At 40.6% G+C, this 18,037-nt stretch overlaps 1 protein-coding gene across 1 annotated transcript in view; it reads left to right on the top strand.

Annotated features, from left to right (window-relative positions):
- LOC122187658 overlaps positions 1 to 18,037 on the top strand; it is a 199,163-nt gene that overhangs the window by 32,290 nt on the left and 148,836 nt on the right. The window contains exon 3 of the mRNA XM_042885375.1: positions 154 to 234. Within this exon, the coding sequence (XP_042741309.1) occupies positions 154 to 234 (81 nt within the window). The remainder of the gene's footprint in view (positions 1 to 153; positions 235 to 18,037) is intronic.

Below are 18,037 nucleotides of genomic sequence, written 5' to 3'. Positions count from 1 at the left end.
TAATCTTCCTTTAACCCTCCTTCATATGTGTCACCTTCACTTTTTTCCTCACAGACAAGTGAATTGAAAAGCAATAATGCTGACAGCTCCTTGTTCCCCAAAGGTGAAACGCCAGCTGACTTCTTCTTTTTCTATCCCAATATCTCTGCATAGAAGTGCCATGGAAGAGCTGTAAGAGCAACTGCTGGAGAAACAGAAGAGAGTCCTTCTGAGAGGAGGAAGCTCAATAACCAGGTGCACGCTTATTTTGTACATTTGAGCTGGAAACATGCTTTCATTCATGGTATAGTCAGAGAGGCTCTTTGTAACAATCTACAGTCTCTGTTCTACCAGTTTAAAACAAAATCCAGCTTCCTTTAAGGGGAATTTTTTGAGCACCGAAAGAAAATATGCAGAAAAAGCCATCTATTTCAACACTATAGCAGGTGCCATCTTGTAGCTCTTACAACTGTTAAAAGAGATTTCAGGAAACAGAATGCACAACAGATTTGATAGCATAACCATTCTGCCAAGCTCAGACAATACAAGTATACAATTTTAAGTTAACTCGTTCCTCTTATGCATTATAATATTAAATTGTGATAAATTTTTATTTCTGTGACACTACACTACACATCACATAGTGTATATGATATATATATTCTGTTATATTCATATAACAGAATACAATTGAAAGATTCACTTGAAGACACTACAAGCTAACAGTATTCAGCCTTGTCTTTGATCATGCCCCACTTATGTACAACAACTACACTAAAGAGCTCAAATAACAGAGTAAATTTTTTTTGCATAATTGTGAACTGTGAACATTTGACTATTGTTTGATTCTGTCAAACTATAGTTTCCAGAACTGAATCCTTTTTCAAATTAAACTCAGTATTTTATCCCTTTTACCTAGAGCTTTGTTTGATGCTAGTTTTATTATTTTATTTCAGTAATTTGCCTTTTTTTTTTTTTTTTTTTTTTTTTTAAACATAGACCTGTTTTTTGTAGGTTAATAATGACCTCAGAGCCCTCACATGTTTGCACACTGTCAGGGCTTTGAGTACCTTGAATTCTCTGTTTGTTGTTCCATTAAAGCAATTTAGGAAGCACAATTATCCTAAGGAATTGGGAGCATAGTAATAAAATACTGTATCCAGCAAGGCCTGAGGTAGGAATAAACATCCAAGTCCATCCAAGTGTCAGTGGATGTCAGTGGGCGCAATTTTTTCTGCATGGAAGAATTCAATTCCATACCTTTGCTCCATCCACACTTCCTTGTCAGCTGCCATTCTGTCAGACTGTCCCTCTGCTGCCATCTGCCACATGGCAACAAAATGTAAGAGGATATGGGCCGGAAGGTTCAACCATTACTACCGCACCACCACCATTTGCCTCTGATATCACAGGCCAAAACAAACAGGAGGCACTACTTTCAGAGCAGCCCTTGTAAAATACACAAAATAGTTTGCATATAAATAACCAAACCAAAAGTTTTAATATTTCTTATTAAAACATGCAAAAAAAGAGCAACAAAAACATAAACCTAGTGGCATGATTGACTTTGTGAAACTAATACATTGGTCTGGTTCAAGGGCAGTAATTAAATTTTTTGCTGAGCTCTCAAGGTATTCTTCAGAGGTTTTAGATGAAATTTTACTCTTCCTGTACTTCATCCTTGACAGCTGTTGACAAATGTATGTGCTGCCAAAAAGAGATGATATGAGGAAGACATGATGGGGAAGAGAAGGATATTTATCCCTCGTGAGAGGTTTTATCAAAGTCTGGTGAAGAGACATGATCAGATTCTTGAGCTGAAGAATTCAACTCAAGAATTTATTTCCTTTCATGTATTTCCTCCATCTGAGGGCTAAAAGCTGTGTTTCTAACTCTTTGGAAGAACACTCTTGCCCCTCATATCTCAGTGATGTGTTGAATTTTTTGTGGTGGGAGTGTTCTGCAGTTCCACTGAAACTCTTCTGCTCTACGTATTGCAATAAAAGATCAACTGAAGTGAGCAAGAACAAAATAGAACATTCCTCTTCAGTGGTTAGCACCTTGAGTGTGGAGCTGAATGGACCTGGGACAGCTACAGCACAGCCTGTGTCTGCTCAGTCCTTTCACTTAATTACTCAGAAGCGTGTTCTGGTGTCTCCTATCTTCTGCCTTCTGTTTCTTTTTTATTACATTTCCATTCTTTCCGAAGACATGAAGCACCTCAGTTCCACCTGACTTTTGTCCACCTGCTGCCAAAAGTGTTCCATACGAGCCAGACTTCCTAGATATAAAATGACTTGCAAGGACATCTTAATATATTGTTGTTCTAATTTGAAATAAGTGAAATTTATAGCAAACCAAATTGCAAATAAGATTGGCAGTGGAAGCATGACTGTGAAAGCACCTGGCCAGTGAAACTTCTTTCTGTTAAATTCTGTTAAGTCCTGTTGAGTCCTTCTGCTGTCTGTACGTGGAGGAGTTCACACCTCATTTTGTTGCACATTTTTCTTCCATAACTACAACTGTCTCACCATGAAAGGCAAATTGTTCCGTGTGCTTGTGTTGGGTACCATGTGGCAGCCTTGAGGACGCATGAGTTGAGAAGAAACCGTTTTTAAAGCACAGTTAAAAATGAGAAATATATTAATCAGCTCAATTCCAAGTAAGGTTAAGAGGAAAGCTTGCTAGCCATGGCTGTCATTGGCCTGTTTGCAGCTCGTGTCCTCTCCTAGGAGGTACCAGTATAAAGTGATTGGTATGCAGTGTCTTAATTCAAGTGTAATTTAAACAGCATATAGTTATGTATGTGATTAATTATGTGTGAAATAGTCTGCAAAACTGTGTAATTCAGTGCTGGGAGTACATAAATATATCCCATTCCCTGTGTTCTCCTGATGAGAACATCAGACAGCGCCCTATGCATGTTTGCTTCTGAACAGACAAAATGGTAAAACTGGTTTCATAGAGTTCTCTGAGAAAATACCATTCATCAAAAATCCTGAATATTAAATCTCTCTGCTTGCTCCCTAGAAAATTAAGTTGTAAAACAAGCCTAACAGTACATGAAACCTGTTGTACATGAAACTTACAGCTGAAAATGAGTTGCCTGCTTATGAGGAGCATTGAAAGCGTGATATTTTTCTTCTAATTAAGTCTTTAATTAAGTCTTTTCTACTTGCTTATATCATGGCAGCCAATGATTCTTTCCTAATGGAAAGGTGTAGCAAGTATTTGGAAAGATGTAGACCACAGTGCTTCCAACACTGAATGGCTGCAACTCACCTCCTTCACTTGATCAGGAAGGTGCCCAATTTACAAGCAAGTTCAGGTCTTGCAAACAGCACTGAGAATCCCTTGAGATCAAACGATACTTCTGATATCCGAAGGATGCAGTGCTCCTGGAAAAAGCTGCACATCGTATTTTAATTCTAAATATTCTATGAATCCTGGCCCCAATTCAAAAGTAGGATACTATAAACAAACTGTGAAATGACAGCTGAAATGATAGGCCTCTTAGTATTCATGTTTGAAATTTTTTTCTGATATTTAAATGTCTCCAGAAATTCATCTCCTTTCAAGAAGACATTAGGTATCAATTTGAACCCACCATGGCTAACCCCCAAATTAGGGGTTATATGGAAACTATTCTTTAATATGCAGGGCTCCCTAAGCAAGAAAATTATAGTGAGGTAATGCTTATCATCTGAGAAATTTATATGAAACCATGTAAGTTCTCTGGATATACCCTTCACTCATTTGCAGGAAACTGGAGGCATGGGCTTCAGCAATAGCTGCTGATAAGTATGAGATGTTCCACATAAGCTCGTGTGATACAGAAGAGGATGTGGAGGAAATCAGATTGTTTTTCTATACTATTTTCCCAATGGTTGTTCAAGTGAATATTAATTACAGAACATTGGATCCCTGGGAGTAGAACCACAAGTCCATGTGCTTGCGAGAAGCCTTGCACAGAGTTAAAAGGAGGATAAATCAGTCTTCTATGTGGTGTGAACTAACGGTAGGAAAACAAAAGGCCTTAGAGAAAGCTGTCTTGTGGTATAGAGAGGTGTAATACAGACAGCCTTCCTGCTGCTCTAGTGTTGCCTTCATTAGAGAAAAGGTGTACTGAGTTACTTGGGGTTACCAACTAGGTGGAGACACAGTTGCTTGAAGTTTTCAAACCTGTTAGTAGATTTAGAACAAGGAAAAGCTGTCCACAGCTAAAATGGATTTGCTTAGCTGAGGAAGATATCCTAGCATTAGATGATTGGAAGGTAATTAATTAAATGACAGTTAGATAACACAGCTGTTTTTGTAGGTGGCTGTATGACCTTGATCAATTTTCAAACCAGAATCAGATTTCTGAGTTTGAAATGGATTCATCTAGAATTCTTTTACTCCTGAATGAGTAGCACAAATTACATGAAAGCGTTTCTTTTCTGCTGTGCAGAAAAGTTCAGCACGATGGTTAGTTAGAAGAATTTTAAAGAATTACTCCAGTGAAAACACTTAAAGAACTGAGATAGTGTTGGCAATACATGAAGTGGCGTGCTGCTTTCCTGATGTGTCTGTATTGTCTCAGGAAGAGTAAAATCAGGTGACCTTCTGCTTGAGCTGCTGGGATTTCCCCCCAAAAAACAGTACACACGGAAAAAAAACCAATAAAATATTGTGAACATAAACACTGCTCTGAAGAGATGATGGCAAGTGGAGAGCATGGCAAATGGGAGGTTCTTTCCATGACTGTCTGTGGGTTTCACTGCCTTGGAGCTGTGCAACTAGTTTTGTGCGCATGGGGCAGATGGGATATGACAGGCTCTAATCTTGTTTTTCTTGCTGGTGACTCACCTGAGCTTTAGTGCATGTGATTTGAAACCCAGTGATTAAACTGCAAGGACTGAAAGGGCAGAAGGAATGTCATGTCCTGTCAGGGGAGTGCAATTTCCAGCACGGTTTGGTACACCAACAGCTGACAGCCTGAGCAAACCATGGTCTTCTGATTTTGAATTTTCAGCAAGCGCATGAGTGTTTTGTTAGAACCTTTGTAGAGTGTGTCATACTGTGTTGGAAAGAACACATTTTGTGGAGAACCAAAGAGAGCATCTGGCAAGCTGTTAAACTAGTAGCTAACCTTGAATGACTAAGAAATATGGTTCATGTCCTGCTCTGACAGACTGTGAAATCACAGACAATCAAACTGTCCTTCAGTCTGATTGCTAATGCTGGACAAACACATAGAGATTGGGATGCAGTGACTTCATCCCAGTCTGAAACATCTCCCATTCTTTCCTGAACTGCACTTCCCTTCAATATTCTTCCTTTTCTATGTCCTCCTTCCCTTTACTGCTGATTGGAAAGAGGTTTCTCTGAGTATTCAAAGATATTCACGAAAAATTTCCTACTCAAAAGAGCCACGCATGAAAAAGTAAAAACAAAAAACAAGGAAATTGTGGACATGATACAATACTGCAGGGAAAACACATACAGGAGGACAGACACAGTGAATGGATGTTTGAGATAGTATAGAATATGCATGCCATGATTTCCTGGGAGAACGAATGCTGCCAGGCCAACAGTAAGTAAGAAGGAAAGCAAATTAGTCAGGATTTTTTATTTTAAATGCACAGAAATGTTGTTTCTTATGCTTGTATATACAGAGCTTCGACCTGTGTGCTTATAGATTTGAGGAGTTGGCCTGCATTTAATATTTGTCACTGTAAAGTGCAGCACTATATGACAATAATGGCATAATTTGGGACTGTACCAGCTATTGTGTATCATGTTGCCATTGTCTATATATATACAACCTAATTGTTTCTGCTACGAGTGAAAACATAGTGTGCTAACAACACCTTGGCTGAAAACATGTTGGTTATCAAGAATAACATTTGGATGTTAATCAAAGGTGTGATTGTACAAAGGGTACAAGTACTTTGTTTTTTAATCAGTTCTGATGTTATTCTTGAATGAAGAACAAATCCTATCTCAGATAACTAACCTCGTGATATTACCTGCTTGGGAAGAAAGCTCTAGACTTTCTCACTCCCCAGTGATTAGCTGTGGGATCAGAGAAGCAGACAGTAATTTGTGGAAACTTCTCTGTTGTGTGTGCACTGTTTATTCCTGGAATGAATTCCTGAGAACTTTTGCTCCAGACACACCTCTCCATAAAATACCCTGCCTCTATCACTTACAATAGACGTACTGGATTAGAAATCTGAATGTCATGAACCTTTGAAATAGTATCATTGTCCTAACTGGAATCCATCACTCAGCTAAAAAGTGCTGTCCTATCCTCTGTCTTATCAGATCTCCCCAAAGGCCTATTTTTCTTGGTTCCAGAGAGTCAGGCCCTTAAAGTGGGATTCCATACCAGAGAAAGACTCTGACCTAGTAACAGTCTTTTAATAGCCCAGATATTGGCCATTTTAATTTTGTGTCTCCCGTCAGATGGGTAATATGTAGAGCTGGTTCATATCTCTTTCTGTCCATGTACCTCATTGTCGGGAATACAGGCGCACGCCTGTAATCCCAGCTACTCGGGAGGCTGAGCCCGCCGGATCGCTTGAGCCCAGGAGTTCTGGGCTGCAGTGCGCTATGCCGAGCGGGCATCCGCGCTAAGGCCGGCATCACCTCATGGCTTGGCACTGTAGCATCAGCTCTTTGTCTGCAATCACTGTATCTCATCCTACTGCGGGTGCCATCAGCTTCTGTGCATTTGGGACTGGCTGATGCAAAGAAAAGAAAGTGGATTTTACAGACAGTGTAGGATGCATTGAGAGTGATGGGCCGGATTCTCATTTGCACCACTGTAATGTTACCAACCATGCAGAGGAGCTATTAATAACAAACTTGAATGATAATTGCCTTGATAATTGTCTTGATTATAACTTTGAGACATTTGTCACGAGTTTATGAATAAGTTTGAGAAGAAAAATAGCATAACGCTACTTCATTACAACCTGCCATTTTCCTCATCTGCCTGTGATGCCACCACTTTGCTGTCCAGCTGCCCAGGAGACTATGGGGAATTACAGGGGAAGTCAGTCTCAAATCTAGCCAACTTAATACCAGCAGGAGTTCTCTCAAGGCAAAGGAAAAATTCATAGAAAGTTACTTTTGCACTGCAATTTCCATTTATTTCTGCTGTGCTGAGCATATCTGAGCGTGGAATTGTATTCTGGGGCTTCAGTACTTTCTTTGCTCCAGACTTTCTCAGGAACCAGTAATTTTTTTCCCAGAAATGCTGTTTGGAATTAATCTCACAAGGCTTTGTTACAGTCAGAGGTAACTACATCCCAGTTATTTTTAGTTCTTTGCTCGGTAGGATTTAAGTGAATATGAGTGAGATATGTTTTGACCACAGCAATAGCTCTCTGCTGAGTTACCAGACATCTAACTCCATATTACTTCTGGCTCCAGTTTAGAAGAGTATCTTGGAGATTTAACCAGCTCTGAATTGACTTTGCAAGGATGCAGTATCTCACAGCCTGGGCACATTGAATCGAGGTGTCAAACTTGAGCAAAAATATCTTGATCAGCCTATGGGTATGGGACTGAGCATGTGGTGACAGCAGTGACCTTCCTGCTGCCCATGGCAGCACCAGCAGCTCCCAGTGTAGAGTGAGAGAGATCAACATGCCTTTACACATTTGTAACTTCCCTCTGTCGTCAGATCCATGGCTTTTAATGCTCACACTTTATGATGCTTCTTTACAGTCTCATAATTAAAGCAAACTCTTCAACTGCCCTATCGTGTAACGCAGACTTGACAAATTCTAACTTTGTTGCTGTATGCTAAGGTGAGTAAGCAATAGAATTGTGTTAAGCAATGGTGGCCAGTGTTAGTGCATGGAGATTTCTGGCTTAGTACAGCTAAGACTGCAGTAAAGCACAGAAACAACCATCTCAGCTCCTAAAAGTGTGATTTCTCATTATAAACCCAGAACCTTTAACCTTCTGTGAAGACAGAAAACTCACATCACAGGAGGGAAATTCAAGAGGATTCAAAGAGTACTTGAACCAACATGTTAGGATGAGTCAAGAGGTATCTTTTTAGAATAATGGCAATCAAATGAACTGCTTAAGGGCAGATAAGCAATTACACAGTAGATGAAAGTGTCTGACACGATCATTCAGAAATCAGAAGACCTGTTTGGTCACATGAGCCATCTTGCTCAGGAAGTTAGTGCAGGCTGCCTGCACCACGTCCCTTACTGCCCACCTCAGGGTGACAGCTTAAAGTCTGCACTGATGGAGCTTGTTGTTTCCAATTGCAGCATTTCAGAACACGATTTCACTAAACCATATTAAATGCCACATTTAATAGTGGACATTTATCTCTTTACTGGAATGAATACAGTGAAATCTCTAGGCTTTGTCACAACATAGGACAAAAAAAGTCGCTGCGTAAATAATCACCACAATGAACCACAAGCCCCTTCCTTGAAAGTCAGGTGTTGCTCCTTGGAGGGGCCTTTCAAAACCACATGATGCTCTCAGTAAAGGCAGGAGGGCAGGTCCAGTCCCACCCCCATCTTGTGCTGAACAGTGCACACGGGGCTTCTTACCTTTGAGCTCTGCGGCCATAAAGCTGAAATGATTATCAGCTAATTTTCTAATGTTTTGTTGTTTTGGAAGCCAACATGGTAATACCCAGCTATATTGAGATAACCCTAGAGAATGGTACATGTACCAGTCAAGGCAGTTGGAATCATGGGAAGGAAAGCCTTCTACTAGCAGTACATCAGTGGTGTTTCAGTGCTGTTTGCCTGCCTTTAGAAAATCCTGGCCTCAGTGCTCTGCAGGGTTTTGGTACCTGACTTCAAGGGGCTGTGGCTCAGCCACTCCACATTGCCAGCTCTTCTGAAGGCAATGTCTCTATGCCTGGGACTCCCTGTAGTTGTACTGTTGTCGTTAAAGCATTGCAGGATTATGGGAATACATACAGCTTGCACGTCCTGCTTGGTGAAGCAGGTTGAAATAAACCAGTCCAAGAAATGTAATAGTCTCTGAGAAAGAGCTCTGAGCTGATTTACAGGAATCTGGTGAAAAGGTCAAACGTCCTATTCCCAGCCCACAAACACGTGAAGCGTGGAAGGACAGCATGAGAGCTGGGCAGCATTTGTCTCCAGTTTAAACCATAACTTCAGAAACGGAAAGAGCAGTCGAGCTCTTGGGGCTCCCCCTAGGCAGTGGGAATGATATGCTCCCAGTGTGCTGTTTGCAATACAGGCAGTTCTGCAGAAACAGAAGGATAGCAGATACAAATCTGGCCTTTGACATACATAGGTTGGCTCTTACTAAAAAGCCTTCTCTCAGATGTGAATAAGGCTTTATTTTCCTCTGTAAAAAATAAATGCCAAAGCAGTTCAGGGCTGGACCACCCCAGTGGCACTTCCCTCTGCCCCAGCCAGACTCTGCTAGGGCCACCCTGCCCAATGCTTGCTGCAGCAGGGAGCAGGACAGCAGGACTGCTTGGGATGTGCATTGTACAGGGAAGGCTGTAATGGCAGTCAGTCATCCTTAAAAATAACCTGAACTTCAAAGTTAACAAATAAAAGCATTGCAAGCTCTCAAGCCAGGCCCATTTCCCTCATAGAACATTTGTAAAAATATTATAAATATATGTATAGTATTTTATAGACTATATATTATGTATTTATATCTGTAATATTGATGTATAATAGATATCTTTTAAAACCAAGATTTAAGGAGAGCATGTTTTTATCCACGAAATCCTATGAAAACAGCAGGACTGAATTTCACTGAAGCAATACTGCTGATGGGCAGATCAAACCACAGACAACATTGCATTTGCAGCCTTATGCAGCAATTTAAGAATTATTGGCCTGGCTTAAAACAAGTCAGGTGTGCCCTTCCTCATTGCTGTGTATGCCTAACTGATGCTGTTCCCACAACAGCAGAAAGGTCTGTGTGTGTTAAAATACAACTTCCTCCTCTGGAGTGTTTGATTTATGCATAGGTATCTGATTTGTACATACTGCCAAAACAATAGCATTTCCATTTGAAATGGGCTGGCAAGAAGGGCTGCTGGAAGCTGCAGGGGGGTTTGCAGTACTGCAGCAGCAGGCTGTGCCTGACTGCTGGTGAGGTGTGCACTCCAGGGTTGCTGTCTTTAGTTCTAAATCTGCTGTGAGCAGTCTACCTGTAAGCCCCTGTCCCGGCCAGATGTTGATAGGTTCTTTGCTATGCGGCATAAATTGCATCTTTGTGTTGCTAAGTGTTGATCTTTAAGGGACTTTAATGTTTAGTGAGAAAGAAGAAACGGGCATTTTCTTTACTCTTCTGCTTTTCAAAAGAGTTTTCTGCAGTTTGCTCTCACCGTAAAGACAGTACCTAAAAAGCTCATGCTGTGGGAGCCTTTGCTTTTAAATGCTGCAGCACGCATAATGCTCGCTGACTGAACTTGCAGTTGGCAAATCAAAAGCTGGGGGGGATGTACGGGAACATGTGCTGCCCTTTGTAGTTCCAGTTCTTTTAGAAGCACTCACAAATAGCTTTAGTTTCTTTAGCAAATACAATGGCATCATTCTGGGCATGCCTAGTAGAAGTGTTCTGAGGCTAGTAAACTGTGAACAAACCTGTTTGCATTGCTGTACTGTACAGCGAGGCACAGATAAGCCCTAATTGTTATGCAACTCCTTAGCATAAGCTCCTGGCATGGCTCATATGCTTCTCTTGTACTAAGACCGTCCAAAATAGCAACAAGAAAGCATGTAACTAAAGACATAGCAGGAGTGTAGGAATTCACCCAGGCCTTCAATGTTCTAAAGATTGAACAATTCCTCATTTTAAACCTTCCAAAATGCTAAGCATTATGTATTTTCTTCGGAGCTTCTTCAAGGTAAGCAATTTCAAACTTTTCCTAAGTGTGGGAGTTTGTTTGGCTTAGTTTTGTTTTGGCAGGAGAGAAACTTAGATACAAAGTCTTTGTATGGGAATGTAGAAAGCAGTTTTCCTGAGAGCCGGCGCCCACTAAGAGAAAGTGAATGCACTCACCAGGTTTGCCATTTGCCTGCTGTGTTAACATATGTTTTGTAGAAAGTGGTTACATTCTGCTAGAATAAAAAGGAAACCCTTATTCTGGCTTTATGTTGGGAGATAGTTGCATGATGAAACCTATAAAACTTACAGTGTAAACAACATCAGTAAGCAGGGAGTTGTTAGTAGAAACAAGTGCATGTTGTGAGGCAAAATGAAATTGTGATTCACTTTTATTATGTTTTCCTGAAGCGTTTGTTGTATTTTAAGCATGCCATATCAAGCAATTGAATGCTACTATCGTTGCAAACATTTAAGGTAGAAAATGAATTACAGGACATTGCACAGAACTATAAATGTATGCTTCACATTAAAACATCCCGATCAAAAATCTGAGCTTCAGTGCAACTCCGTGAGCCAGTTTCCTTTCCTGTGAATGCAATAAATTCTGCAGCTCAGGGACCTGCCTCTGCCTGCTCTTAGTCCAAGGTGGTTGGCTGAGCTGTGGGCACGGCGGTGGCTGCCGCCCTGCTCACCATTATGGCTCAGCAGTGCCGTGAGCGTGTGGCAGCTCTCACTGGAAGTGTGCACCAGGAATGACGTGCCCAGATGATCTGGAGAAGTGTGGATCCAAGGAACTGAAAGTTTAATTGGATTAGCAAATATTGGATTATTCTGCCATCTACAATATTAGAATTTTAGGCACAACAGACATTGTGCTGACTTAGAAGGAAAATACTTAAGGAATAGAATAATTACAATCAGCTGAATTTCCCATTACGTTGTCATTTACAAATTTTCATGCTAAAGTAATTCTAGGTAAAGTATGCTGCAGGACTGCAGCCATTGCTGCAAAGTCAGCAGGAATCCTCAGCTCAGAGATTCTCTGTGGAAACCAATTGCCCTTTGGTGAGAAAAGCTACAGTCAGCACCTGCTAATTGTACCCGGTTCATTAAAAAAAACAGTGACTCTTTTAAGACAAAAGAAGGCCGTATTTTTGGCAGCCTTCAGTAAGGGGACTGTGAGGAGCTGATCTTCAAAATTGCATTGAAAATAGCATTGAAAGTAGCAGTTGCATTGGAAATATCCACTTAGCTTTTCCTCAATTACCTCGATACACCAAGTGCTGCGTTCTTTGAGAGGAGGAAACGAGGGACAGAAAAAATACAACGGGCAAGTTTTTCTCCATTACTGGGCTGTAGCGATTGACTCGTTGTACTGGTAGTGCTGTTTTATCACACGGCAAACCTTTGGCTTTGAAAAACTTCAGCATAAAACATGCTGCTAAAGTGTATGTAAATGGATGTAAGGTGAGAGACTGTATACTTGTTTGTACGTTAGTACTTGAAAGAGACTTTGTTGTTATTTATTTATTTACATATAGATGAGACCTCTACAGTAGTGTTCAGCCACGAGAGCTTTAAAAAACAGGGCTGACTAAACAGAGAGGTAACTGTCAGCTCTGTTATGTTGGTTGCTGGACCCATTCTGAAGACAATCTTTTAGTAACAGCCTTGTACTGCCTCTGTTTGGTTTAAGTTTGAGATTGACACAGGTCTGTATATATGTACAGGTTTCATTTTGTGTTCATTGACTTGAACGTGCCAGCTAAGTCTGTATGACATTTTCCAGAATGGAAGTCAAATTAAGTCTGCTTTAATTGCAGTTTCTTCTCCTTCTCCTTCTTCTTCTCCTCCATCTTCTTCTTCTCCTTCATCTTTTTCTGTGAAGTTTTTATGGAATAGACAGCCTGTAACTGAAGCTGACCTAGACACATATATTGCTGAGTTTTACTTGTCCTGTACACCACACTGCGCTCTGACATTCCTGTAATTTGTTAAAATGCCCCCAAATAGCTTCAAATGCAGTTTTGGGGTCTTTGCCATATTCCTTAATATGATTTAGTCTCCTAAGATTCCTAAGATTGCCAGGAACTCAAGAGGTACCACCTCCTCCTGACTGGAAGTGAAAAACAGCTTAGGCCAAACAGCTAATAGCCTGGGTTGGCTTTGGGATAAATGGGAAAACTCACTGTGGTGACACTGGTCCTCCTCTGGGCTGCAGCAGGTGCTGCTGCTGGTAGAAGAAGCAGGAGGAGGTGGGAAGAGCACAAACCTGCAGCTGTAGCTGTGGGAGGGGTTGCTCCCCAGGCTGCCCTCGCTGGGCTCAGCTGGGAGGTTTCCTTGCTAACGCTCTGAAGCACTGTGGAGTATTCAGCTGCTTGTTGGAGCAGCCTCCTGGCATGGCTTCTTCAGAGGATCTGGGGACCAGAGGTCGAACTCTGATATGACACCATCATTGGCTGTTAGCCTAACGCCCAGTCCTAACTTTTCATTCCTGCCCTTTCTAGAGGTGCAATACTTTAAGCTGTGCTTGGAAGGCATGGGAAGCTGTGCAAACAATGCTACAGGCCATCCTGCTCTGCCCCAAGTTCGCCGTCCCAGGTAGAATGAATTGTTGCATCCATGTCCTTAAATACACAGGCACCTGCACAGTGTTAAAAGCATGCAGTGCTTGTGTTTCTGTCAGGCCTGCAATAAGTTCACAGAGGTGGGATTTTATCAGGTCATGCTCTGATAGCATCACACTCTCTCACTGCCTGCTCAGAACAGACACAAAATTGTATGCACATCTGATCTTCTGGAGCTGTGTTGGCACTGACATGCTGGTCTATCTTGGCCAATCAAGATTTTTATCTCTCGTAAGAATCCATTTAAGAGTTTAATATGTTTATTTTTGGTTCTGCCAAGAGAAATGGAAAAAGATGTTGAAATTGATACAGACACACAGATTGTCTTCAGCGGCTGTTTTTTTTTATTTTTTTTTTTTCTGCTAATTTAAATAATCTTTTCATTAAAATATTCTCCATATCTGTACTCTTGCCTTGGTTTGAAAACATGAAATTTTCAGAATGTAACTTCTAATTAAATGCAAACTCAAAACTCTCAGATGATCTGTATTTGATCAGTTTTTCTGAGGTGCAGTAGCAAAGTTTGCAGAAGTGTATTATTGTTTTCCTGAACTGCAAAACCAGAAGATGCTGGTTAGTACTGCTGTGTTTTATGACAGTCATAATAATCACCATGCTTTCACCGATGGCATGGAGCATTTCAAAACAAGCAGCCTGTTGCCGTTATTTTCAATTCTCATCTAATAGCACCCGTACAGCGGTAAACGAGGCACGGATGCAGATCTGCCACTAATACCTTTAATGCCTCTAAAATAGTACGCCTATTGTTCTCTGGAGAGCAAAGCTCCAGGCCACTAATACCAGCTAAACAATCCCTGGCCACTTGGAAAGGCTCACATCTGCCTGAGCAGCGATCGCTGCCTCTCCAGGCATGGGCTGCAGGAGCCCTGCTGCTCTCCTAAGAGCTGTCAGAGCACTGCTCTGCCATTTCTGCTCTGCGCAGAGGCAATGGCGAGGTTGTGGCAGGGTGCTGTTTTCTCAGTCAGTGTGTTTTGGGCAGGCCTGTGGGTGAATAGGGATGGTGCTGGTGGAGACCCATGGTGTGTGAATGCACCTAATGGGACGGTGGGGTGCTGAATCGGAGGAGACGAAGGAGCACCTTGTTGTTGTTCATTCCTCGAAGCCTCGCTATTGCAATAAAAGCTTTTGCTGGGCTCTTTGGAAAGGATAACAAGGTTCTGTTGCAGCAATACTGAAGTAGAAGACCATTTACCAGAGAAATGTAAACATGCTGAGATTGCAGCTCTTGTGCGTATCTCTGAACTATTACCAAACTCTGTTCCACCTGCACAGAAGTAGGCTTGCTTTAAAAAAAAAACTTGTTTAGTTAGAACTGGAGTATCTGAACACAGCACATGATGATCTTCAGGAAGCAGTCTTGCACAGCTGCAGGACATCCCAAATCAGATTCAGTCAGATTCAGTGTTCAAACATTTCTCCTTCTCATTGACCACATCTTTAATTCTGCTCAGAAATGTGCGTGTCTTCTTCCTGGCTAGTTTTTGCAGTCTATCCAGCTTAGACGTTGGATCTGAACCCAACTTTGCTGGTTCTCTCTTTGAAGAATATGTAAAGATCAGATTTACATGAGTTAGACTAAAGAATTTATCTACAATATATGTGGACAATATATATGTGACTTAAGAAATAACACTTCATATTCGTATTAGTTTTAGGTCTCACATCTATTTCATGAAAGAGCCTCTTTACATGTCAGTTTTCTGTCTCAACTTTGTGTTGTTCTTTTTTTTTTTTTTTTTATGACCATCAATCCTATACCTGGGTTAATTTTTGCTAGTCTCAGCATTGGCACCTCTATGATACCTGCAAAATGGACATTAAAACAATGCCTGGCTGTTGTGCTCTGAGGGTGCCCCTTTTTCTCTACCAGACATTTCCATAGAGGCAGAGACCCTGCTGAGTGGACATTCCCTCAGAGAAGTCAGAATATGAAAATGTACCTTGTCATCCACACAAGTTCTGGTTGAGCTGCAGGCAGCTGTAACATGGCTGTTAAATGAGGCCATGTCTTGACTGTACCAAATTTAGCTAAAAATGACTCTGGATTTTTCCACATCTAAAACTAAGGAATGATTCTTACATGCAGCTGTCTTAGAAACATGTTTATCAGTTGTTTACCATCTAATCTGGATGGTGTGGTGATCACTGCTGTGATCTTAGGGCATGCTCAACTGTTAGGCAAACGGATATGGTGTAGATATCCTAATGATGTATTAACATTGGGCATCCGGTGAGTGTGTGCAACCTTGGGTTTTAATCTTCTAGATATTAATGTGATCCTGTATGGTGTTTCTGTGCACTAATGCTCCAGCTTTCTAAATAGTAACCGAAACTATAAAGAACAATCAAAAACTCCATCTCAGCATTGGGTGAGAACTGCCTTCTTGTAAAACAGGCTGAAGAAGACTGTCAGTGTTTAGCTAATGAACTGCTGGTAGTATAAATTCAACCAAGCCACTATAGAGCTGGAGCTAGAATGACAATGTCAGCTTAGATCTTGTAGAAACATCTATGGCAACTCACAGTGCTTGAGTAGCTCTACAGGTAATACCAGCATAAGCATCTCTTCTTTACAAACTTACAAAGAGGGCTGCTGAGGTCTCATTTAATGAGCAAAGCAACACATTTGTATGATTACAGGTATGGTTGTAAGAACCCGCGGGTTATACATACGTGTAGAATGAGCGTCATTCTTGGTGAATACTTATTTTTGAAAAAAATAGATAAAAATGACTTGCGTTTTTAAGTGGTTTGAAAAACAAAACTAAGTGCCTCTGAGAATGTATTTCTATCAGCTGAACCAAATCAAACTGTAGATGAATGCTTTTCAACTCGAGTTAACTGCAGTCTCTTAATTTTGAATTGTATATATATAATGTATATAATTTAATGTAAAATGCATTGGTCAAAGGGCATTTTCCACTGAAACAACGTGTATGATGGCCAGAATTAATTTTTCTAATAATAGCATGGATACTAAAGAAGGGTGGAACTTACATATTTTATTTCTGCAATGGCTTCCATCTAAAAAGGATTTGTTTTTTGACATTGCATCAAACCACAGAGTGTATAGCAGATGCAGCCCAGGGTGTAGTTGGTCTTCTGGGCTGCAAGAGCACACTGCTGTATGTGGAGCTTTTTGTCCATGCAAGGAGATGATACCAGCTGAGAGTATGCACTCTTTACTTTCTTGTATCAGAAGCAAATAAACTACAGGAATTAAGCTGAGCTAGTTCACAGATCAGTTCAAAGAATTAGCCTGAAAACATTATCAACTGAAAAATGAAATGGAGTTTGGGTCATTCACTGCTGTTTTGTCAGTGAAGATACTCTAAGGAGGGAAAGTGGTAAATGAACTCTCACCATTACTGAGTGAAGGAGGGAGTGCATTTTGCTGGGAAGAGTCTTAATGAGATATAAAGGTAGAACTGCTTAATACAGTATAAGTACTGCTTAATATAGTATCTGAATACTATCTACATACTATAGTATCTGAATACTATAGTATCTGAATAGAAGGCAGCATCTTTGAAGAGTTAGTGAATCTTTGACAGTAATGGAAACTGAAATTAATGGCAGCCAGGTAATTCCTGATTGACCTGCCTGTATGTATATAGATTAGCAGGGATGATAGAAATGCATACATCATCTGAAATACTGCTGCAACAGTCATTGTGGTCTTCAGTACAAGAGTGCTATTATGAGTCGTGGAGGGTGTAAGTTAATTCTGTGTTCAAATCATTGACGTGTGTGTGATAAATATAATTTCTGTATATGATCTCTAACAACATTAATTGTTTGTAGGCTAAAGCAGTTCCAATAAAAGCAGTAATTTATGTCTTAGAAAAGAAAACTTGGCAATTAGGAGAATGCATGTGAAAGGGTGACATCCGAGGATGAGGAATGGTGTTTATGGTGAGAAATGGGGGGAAATTCTTGAAGGTCTTAATTAGTTTTGGTTTAATCAGAGCTCATGTTGTATAAAGATCAAGATTTCCTGCAGAGTGATCATTGGCAGCTGATCAGCAGATTGTCATATCACCAAAATCATCCCTTTATTGGCTGTACTGCAAAGAAGTGAAACTGCTTAGGAGTCACAGTTTCCTTTTCAGAGACAGAATCTTGAGCAGCAAGAATAGCTCTTGGTGCTGAGAAACTTTCAGTAACATTATTGAGGTCATGCAGATGAGCATTTAACTACCCAGATAAGTAAGATTTCAATTAATACGATTGTGATCTTGTAGCACTTAAGTAATGTTCCTTAAGAAAAGAGTTTCACCTGGTATGCGAGAGACAAATGAAGAATGAAAATCTGTGTGATTAAACCACACCGCAGTTAAAAATTACCAAGACCTACACATAGCCTTAGGTTCAACTTTTGAACCCACAAGAATTGTTGCCTGATTCAAACTCCTAGGAGTCAAGACAAGTTTGCATGAGATTAATTGTCAGTGACAAAATTTTTGTGGTTTAATGCAATATGCAAGAAGAAGATTAAAATAATTAAGACTTTCTTGCAACACAGAAGCACTCCTGCCATAGGACTGCCTTGTTCCAGGCAC

Source organism: Lagopus leucura, unplaced genomic scaffold (genome assembly GCF_019238085.1).
Source record: "Lagopus leucura isolate 7727_CA_CO unplaced genomic scaffold, USGS_WTPT01 Super-Scaffold_100049, whole genome shotgun sequence".
NCBI classification, from domain to species: domain Eukaryota; kingdom Metazoa; phylum Chordata; class Aves; order Galliformes; family Phasianidae; genus Lagopus; species Lagopus leucura.
Note: the sequence above shows the minus strand (reverse complement) of the source record. Positions and strands in the feature narration are given on the sequence as shown.